This window comes from Eupeodes corollae, chromosome 3 (genome assembly GCF_945859685.1).
Source record: "Eupeodes corollae chromosome 3, idEupCoro1.1, whole genome shotgun sequence".
NCBI lineage: Eukaryota > Metazoa > Arthropoda > Insecta > Diptera > Syrphidae > Eupeodes > Eupeodes corollae.
In genome coordinates, this window is record NC_079149.1 from 126,659,570 (window position 1) to 126,668,265 (window position 8,696).

The window sequence follows — 8,696 nt, forward strand, 5'->3', positions numbered from 1 at the left end:
GTGAATTAAAAACGTCATAATTTTCTGCAGGTCATAGACCGTGAGACAATCGATTTTAAAGTGTTTCCTGTTTCTCGCCTACATAATGTCATTATCTTTGACATATGGCAGGCTTATACTTTTTTTGATAATGTTTTCAATTTAAAAGTCAATAAATTCAATAAAATTTAAATTAAAACTAAGCTTACATTTTAAGTAACTAGAGGCTTAGGGGTATGAACAAATCTATTTTAGAAACTAGACTATAAATTAAACTTCTTCCATTTTTGAATTGTTTGTGAATATATTTTGTAATCGAACACTACTAAGTCATAAAATATTATCAAAAATATTAAATTATTCATATTCAAAATATGGAAGAGATTACAATTTAAAAAAAAGCGCGTGAACAAAACAACGCTCCATATAAAGATCCATGGACATATATTTTTGTTGAATATAAATCATGAACTAATTTTTCTTGAATTTATTAATATAATTAAAGAAAATTGATACTTCTTCATTTATTTATTAATTTATGATATGACTAAGCAATAGTTAAATCATCAGAATAATAAAGCCAAATCGAAGGTGGAATTCCATGATTTTCCTTGAAAAATCCATTTTCGGTTAAGGTTTTATTGAAGAAGAGTCGTCTGGATTTGGATCCCTTTTGTTTTTTTAATTAAAAGCGTTTTATTAGAGATACTCCATACATACATTTATTAATACTTACTGGTTTTTTTTTCCAAATATAGCTGCTAGCATGGAAGTTGTAAAATCTTTTATATTTTACCATGATGTCGTAAATTGTATCTTCCTCGCAAACCTTCATTAATTGAGTTGTTCCTATACTTAAGACAGTATTAATATATTTTATGAAACTTATGTATGTTTGAGAAAATAATAAAATAATTAACCAGTAAGAGTGTTTATGATTCGAATTTGACGTTCTTGTTTTGTAAGTTTGCCAATTTTGTATTTTGGATCTTGACTCCAAATTTTTTCTGAAAATAAAACCAGCTTAATTTTTGTGATATAAAATTACTTAATTAAAGTGACAGATGGTTGTCAGATCAATCATTGCTTTGACAATAGTCAAATACATTTCAATTTCGTGCACAAGTCTAACAATTTTCAAACAAACAATTTCTGTCAATTTCAAACGTAGCCCAACAATGGCAGACAATGAATGACGTTTCAGGGATTATTGTCACACAAAATGGCAAAATGACATTGTGAAATTTTTATACTGACTGATCTTACATTCTTAGCTTTAATTTTAAAATTTTTCGAAATACTTTATTCATAATAAAAATGTCAGGCCAAATTTAATTTTTCATTATATATTTGTCAAAAACCTAAAACCATCGATAAAATACCGACATTTTACTATTTGACTAAAAATCTGATAGAAATAAAACTGAAAATGTAAAAACTACTTTTTTAAATCAAATCAAACCGATTTTAAAAATTATTCAGAATAGTGCAATGACTAATAAATAAGCTTTATTAATGAACACAACCGAAATGTCATTCAAATGACTGCGTAATAGTTTTCTTATTTTGAACATTTTTTTAGTCAAGGTTTTTGAAGACAAAATCTGTATGACATCGTTTACATCTAAAATAAAAATTAAATACTGACTGACGGCAAAGTTAAAATTTTTCATTTTTTTTTAATTCCTTTATTAGGTTGACAGAGACGTCTAAAATTCATTTTCAGTACTTGACTGCAAACATGACGAATTTATCCTATGTTTATCCTATAGTTCTTCGAGGTCCTAAAAATATAAACTAGTCTACTAAATTGTATTTTCTCCATTTTTAATAACTATAAGTCTTTTTAAGTTTGCTAAAACTTTAACAGTTCAAAACAGGTACTAGTATTTTAAGGACATAATTTTCCTTCATTAAAATTTCATGGTTTTTGACATTCAAGCTGTAAGAAAATATAATTTGGTTTCTATTTTATAAACTCGCCTTTTAACTGTAGTCTGGTTTTCACCTCACTAAATTCGAAATTTGAATCACTCTTGGCGTAAAAGTTTTCATCCATCAGCGTGATCAACTTATCAGAAAATGCTATGCAATTAGTGTAAATGGCCCGAAATGTCAATTCAATTTTGAGATTTGACAAACAATACACAAAATTAAGAGTTTCTTTTGTATTTTTTATTATAATGACAAAACTTAACTTCAAGTTTTAATCGCAGTCTCAATAATTTCTAAACCTAACCTTTTGTTCATGTTTGATGTCAAAAAAGGGTTTAGACAAGCCGATGCACTGTCATGCGACTTCTTGAACATCGTTCTGGAAAAAATTGTGCAAAACTCAACCGTCAACTTCCAAAAATCCATCCAATTATTCAGATACGCAGATGATATTGACATAATTGGAAGATCAAAGCGTGATGTCAGTTGAGCGTTTTTGAGCATTGCGACGAAAGCAAAGAACGTGGGTTTAGTGGTAAATGAGGGCAAGACCATATGCTGTCATCAAAAAAGGACTTTGAACAGCGACGTCTTGGCCAAAACGTCACCATGGACAGCTATAACTTTGAGGTAGTTAAGGACTTTGTCTACCTAGGTAACGCTACTAGCACAGACAACGAAACCATTGCTGAAATCAAACGAAGAATAACTCTGGCAAATCACTGCTTCATTGGACTTAGACGGCAATTACGCAGCAAAGCCCTCACTCGAGCATCTAAAATCACCATCTATAAGATACTTAACTTATCATCCCGGTTCTCATTTATGGCGCTAAGGCCTGGACACTGTCAAAGAGAGATGAGAGCGTCTTAGGATGCTTCGAGAGAAAAATTCATCGGGTGATTTTTGGTCCCGTACGCATGGATGGAGAATGGATGAGAAGATGTAACGACGAACTGTACGGGCTGTACATCGACACTGACCTAGTTAGCAGAATTAAAGTCCAACGGCTTAGATGGCTGGGTCATGTAGAGCGAATGGACATCAACGCTCCAGCCCGGAAGGTCTTCGAAAGCAGTCCCGAGGGTGGGCGCAGTAGAGGAAGACCGCGACTCAGGTTGCGCACGCAGGTGGGTGAAGACCTCAACCAACTTGGCGTGCGAAACTGACGCATGTTGGTTGAGGCCCTAGGTCCCCGGACTCTAGCGCCACCTAAAGTAAGTAAGTAAGTACCTTTTGTTCGCAACATGTCACTTGTTGTCACTTCAACAATTGGCGGGAAAAGAACTCTCTTTTTTCCAGTTTGAGGTGAAGTCTCACATCGTGGAGTACCATCTTTGTAGAAATATGAACTTAAATCTTTTCCACCAAAGCCCAACATATATTCAAGATTCTTAAAATTAGAAAATTTGTTAAAAACTCATCGTTTAAGCATTTTAAAATTTTACCAAATTCCAACTATCTCTTCTATCTTGAAGTAACGGTGTTAAATCGATGACATCTCTGTGAATATTCACCCAAAAGTCATCGATTTTATCATGAATGACAATTTCATCGTAAATATAATATTTAATCATAATTTGACTGAATTTATTTTATTATGAAACGCTTTTTTAAAAAAAGCAAAAAAAAAAATTTTGTAAGTGTTTCTTAAAACTAAACATTTTTGACGTTGTTTACATTTGACGTTTTTTGGAGACTCAATTTGAGGTCTCAACATGTTATCTCGCTCCAATTTAGTAATTTAAAAGAGAGAGTGAAATGAGACAGATATTTTTATTTTGTTGTTAAATTTAAATTATGGAACCTCAAAATGCATTCAATATGAACACGGGCGCAAAATTTTTGATCGATTTTAAAAAAATATTGAAGCAAACATATTTGCAAGTCAATTTTACAAGTTAAAATGAAATCTTTTCTAGTTTCTAATAATAATTTTATTAAATTAAACAAATTGGCAACTTCTTTATTTCTGACACATCAAATTAATAGTTCTGTCCTCCAAATTAAAGGTTTGTTTGATTTGTTTTTATTTCATGATCTTGTCACTGCTAAACGTGTTCTATACGCCGTTTTCAAAACAAAAAAACCGGTCAATATACTAGAAATTCGGTGAAAAAGATGGATAAGATATTTGAAAACTCATCTTCCTAAACACGCCTATTAAGTCAAATCAAAACTGTGAAAAAAGCCCCTTTTTTACCGCATTTCTACTAAAGTAAAAGCTATTTGAATTCGTTTTCTCGGATTAAAACAAAAACAAATCTTTAATATCTTATTTTCCTATAAGAATAGCAGCACTATTTTCAAAACACCCTGTTTCACATTTTATAATTCAAAATATATTTAGAATTAGATGCAAATGCAACAACGCATTGACAATTTAGCTTCTACAAGTCTCTTTTTTCATTCCCCAAAACAATATAAATTTCATGTTTCAAAAAATCATCTAACTTGTTTCAAAAACAATCCATTGACAAAAAACCTAAAGAGAATTTCTATATTTTTAGAAATCGAATTTTTGACTACTTTCACATTGGTACTAGGAAAGCAGAAATTCACACCAACCTCAAAAACGATATTTTTTAGCGTTAGCTAAATTCTTATAATAGAAAAACGATTCTGCGAACAAATTTTAAAAATTTCCCCTTCAAATCATTTTCCATAACACACGAGAATGTTTCAAAGAGTGAAAAATCGAAAAACTCTTCACGATATCTTTTACCAGTAACGAAAATGTTTCTCTGTCGGAAAATTCAAACCAAATAAATGAATGAGTGAATGACACTTGTGAAAAACCACCGAAATTTTCCGATATTTCTACCAGGAGCACATAAAATTCAGATCAGCATTTTTCGTATTGAAAATTTTCCCTCCTAGGAAAACCGATTCTGAACTGTGCAATGTGCATATACTGAGATGGCAGTTTTTGATCTATTTCGGGATACACAAGTTTGTCCGTTTTCTTGTCGTTGTACCTCGTCGTTTGTCGTCATTGTTGCTTGTTGTATATTTTGAAAAACTCTTATTGCATTGTTTTTGGGATATGAATAGGGATAAATTTAGATTTTGAAAGAGACTGAAAAATGGAAGGGAAAATTATATTGTTGTTCGGTTGGTTTGGTGATCATCATTTAATAGTTTTCTCAAGAACTTGCATATGCCTAGCAGATGTGTGTTGAATGAAAATGATCGTGAAGGGTGAAACATGCATAAATAATAAATAAATTGGATTGGCAATTAAATTCACAGTGTTGTTCTTTTCAGAATTGTTTTCCTTAAGGATTTTAGCAAAAGACTTATGTTTTTTATTTTGTGATATTTCACACGCACTATGTGAACATATGCAATTAAAATAAGCACTTTTGTTTGTCTCTTATTAAACAATTTGTATAAAAGAAGAATAAAATTAACCTCTTTCTGTAAATGGTCAAGTGAAGCTCCATATATAGACACTATAGGATGTCTATAGATCGAAAATTAATATCAGTTTCGGGGAAAATCACAATGAAGAGAATTTTTATTATAAAATCAATAGTTTTTTTTTGAGTCGTTAGTCGACCGTCAGTCAGAGCCTAAACCCACATAAGGTTTGACAAATTTGGTAGCATTTTATAGTCAAACAAGTAGAAACATAAATTTTGATGATAAATGCTAAAGGTCAATGGATTTTATTGCAATTTTATTAGTTTTTTAATTTTATTAATGTTTGTAAGCCATAATTTCATAATGTTTATATTTGAATTTTATTTATTGGAAATACACTTTGAAAAGAGTGGGCGAAAAATAAATTGAAGTTGGAGACATATTATGTAAATTGTGGTAGGTCAAAAGGAGTTATTTTTGTAACCATTTTATTAACTTCCAGTAGGAAGATGTTGTAATGGGTCCGATTAGTCAAACATCGACGTTTCAATGCCCCGAAACTTAGAATCTAATTTAATGATTTCTAGAGGGATGCCTGTTCGTGCATGTGTTCGTTTGTGTTAGTTCGGCAATTTCTCAAGCAGAAATATTGATTTCAAAAAAAATGTTTAAAGATATAAAAACATTAAGATTTTTAGAAAGTAATTTCAAAAAATCCAGTATATGCTTTTAAAAAGTGAAACATTTAGTTGACCTAAAGTATCTAACGAACCAGAAGCTATCGACTTCAATTAAAATTTCGTATTTTAAATTGTAACGTCATTCATACCAAACTGGCTTAAGTCCTAAAAAAAAAACTAATAGTTTGTTTTATAAATGAAAAAAGTATTTGTCACCTCGATATAATATTATATCCAGAATAAATGTATGCAGTGAAGAAAAACCTTTTGAACTTTTGCAAACATTTTTGGAAAAATTAAATTGTTTAAAAAATATAAAAACTATTACAAATTAAATTTAGATATTAAATATCTTGAGAAAGAAATATTTACATACTTTAACCTCAAAATAATCTTTAACAAGTAACTGGTTTTCGAATTTTAGTAGAAGAGGTATTGCAAAATTATTCATGATTTTCTACTGCTCAAAATTAAAAAAACAGTATTTTTAAAGTAAGTCGGATTCATATTTCAGTTATTTTCAACCAATCCAAAATTTTAATAGATGTGTCTTGAAAAACACACTTTTCTTAGGAGGACGAACGATTTAGACGATTTTCGAAAAATATAAATTTAGGTTTTTCTGAGCAATTATGTTAATGACATTTAAGTTTTTAAAGATAAAATTATTTTTCTGGGAAATTTTTTAATCTTATAATGTATGTGCTATTTTTAAACTTACAGACACCGACATAATTTTTCGTACAATAGACATAAATTCTGTTGTTCAGTTCCTTAAAAGTACACTCAAGAATAAACTGACATTTTGAAATAAGGGATCAAACAAGATTTTGCACGTTAAAATATTCAGCTTATTGGCCTTTATTTTTTCAAAATTAAAACAAAATTGTATATTATTCATCATAATTAAAAGACAACATTTATCGTACGACTCCTTTTTTTTTAATATTTTAATAACATTTGCATTTTAGTCTCCACCAGCTTTAATAGGAGCTTCCAATCTTCCAATCTCCGTGGCATAGAAGAAACCAGCTTCTTCGTGAAATCTTCAGGTACGCGATCCCATTCCGTTTGGAGAGCTTGTTTTAATGTGGCTTTAGATGAAATTTGGTGTTTATGGAGTTGTTTTTCCAAATAGTCCCACAAATGCTCTATTGGGTTTAAGTCGGCGCTCTGTGGAGGAGAATGTAACTGTCTGGGGGCATGGTACAGCAACCATTCCTTTACTTTTAAGCGGTATGCTTAGGGTCATTCTACTGTTGGAAGATCCAGTCTCGGCCAAGATTGAGATTTTCCTCTTATGCACCCTAAGTTCGCCCTTAGGATATCCATGTACATGTGCTGATCCATGTTTCCTTGCTAACTATAGGGGTTGCCCTAAGGTCCAACAAATGAAACAGAAACAGGCCAGTCAAAAAGCCGAAAAAAGTCGAACAGTTAGTCGACAGGCTCCAACACAAAAATTCGTAGATCCCAAATTTTCCTACGCCCAAATGGTGTCAGGGAATGGGAACACGAGACAGGCTCCACCAACGGTTGCCCCAAAGGCCCCTGTGCCTAAGGCACCAGAAGTGCAGCCTGACATTGTAGCCTTGTTGTTGAGCATTCAAGGTCAACTAACAGGACTGCAAAGTCAGATAAAGGAGCAAGGCAAAAGGGTAGATCATCTCTACTCTTTGTTGCCTGGCCTGGCGCAATTTAGATCATAATGGGCGCGCTGCCGGAGACGCGCCTTAAAGTCCTAGCTGTGAATGTAAATTCACTGATTAGGATTGAACGAAGAGCCAATATGTTCCAATTGTTGACAGACTACAGTCCCGATGTGTTTATGGCTAGCGAAACTAAGCTAAACCACAAACACAAATTGACTCATAAAAATTACAATATCGTAAGAAGAGACCGGCCCGACTCCACTCAAGGGGGTGGTGTCGCTCTCTTTATACGAAAAGGCATTAATTATAAAGTCATATACAACAATGAATTGCGAAAGCTCAAGACGCTAGAAGTTTGCGTTGTATGCATCTCTCTCACTCAAGGGAAGAGGATGTATATGATTGCGGCTTATGCGGCTGGAGCTCCGCAGGTTACTTACTTTGCTTCAGAACTCGATATTCTTTTTAGGGAACTGAAACTGAGCTTGGAAGAAAACTATTTCATCTTGGCCGGTGATTTGAACGCAAAACATGAAGATTGGGGAAATCAACATAGTAATCCGAGAGGTAATCATCTTTTTAATTTGATGAATCTTTACAGCGTTGAATATGGCGTCGACCTGCTGGCTACCGAAAAGCCATCGTATCCAAGAAGCGGCTCCTTTCTGGATCTTTTGCTATACGACACTAGACTGACAGTAACAGACAAAGTGGGTAATCACCCTCGAAACTGCTTACGGACAGTCGAGTACGACAGTGATCACTGCGGACTGGCTGCTGTAATGCAGATTCCGAACGAACGCATAGAGTTGGAGGAATACGTTGCAACGCACTCTTACAATTACAGTAAGATGCGTTGGCCTCGTTTCACCAACGCCTTAGCGAGAGAACTTCGTTCGAGTGACATAGCCCCACCAAACAACAGAAACCTGACAAATACAGAGATTGACCAACATTTACAACAGATGGACGAAACAATAAAACGAACGATGGAACGGACAATTCCAAAGTACAGAGAACGGGACCAAATGGACGCTTACAGAAACGCGACAATTGACGCACTGCGAAAGCACAAGAGTGGCTT

General features: G+C 33.0%; 1 protein-coding gene across 1 annotated transcript; it reads right to left on the reverse strand.

Annotated features, from left to right (window-relative positions):
* Window positions 1–451: 451 nt before the first annotated feature.
* On the reverse strand, window positions 452–3,531 carry LOC129952593 (cytochrome b5 domain-containing protein 1). The gene is made up of 5 exons (XM_056065265.1): window positions 3,363–3,531; window positions 3,148–3,307; window positions 900–986; window positions 716–828; window positions 452–649 (listed from the first exon to the last, which is right to left on the reverse strand). Exons 1-5 carry the CDS (start codon window positions 3,489–3,491, stop codon window positions 527–529), a joined length of 612 nt encoding a protein of 203 aa, XP_055921240.1. The 5' UTR covers window positions 3,492–3,531; the 3' UTR covers window positions 452–526.
* Between the last annotated feature and the right edge of the window lie 5,165 nt (window positions 3,532–8,696).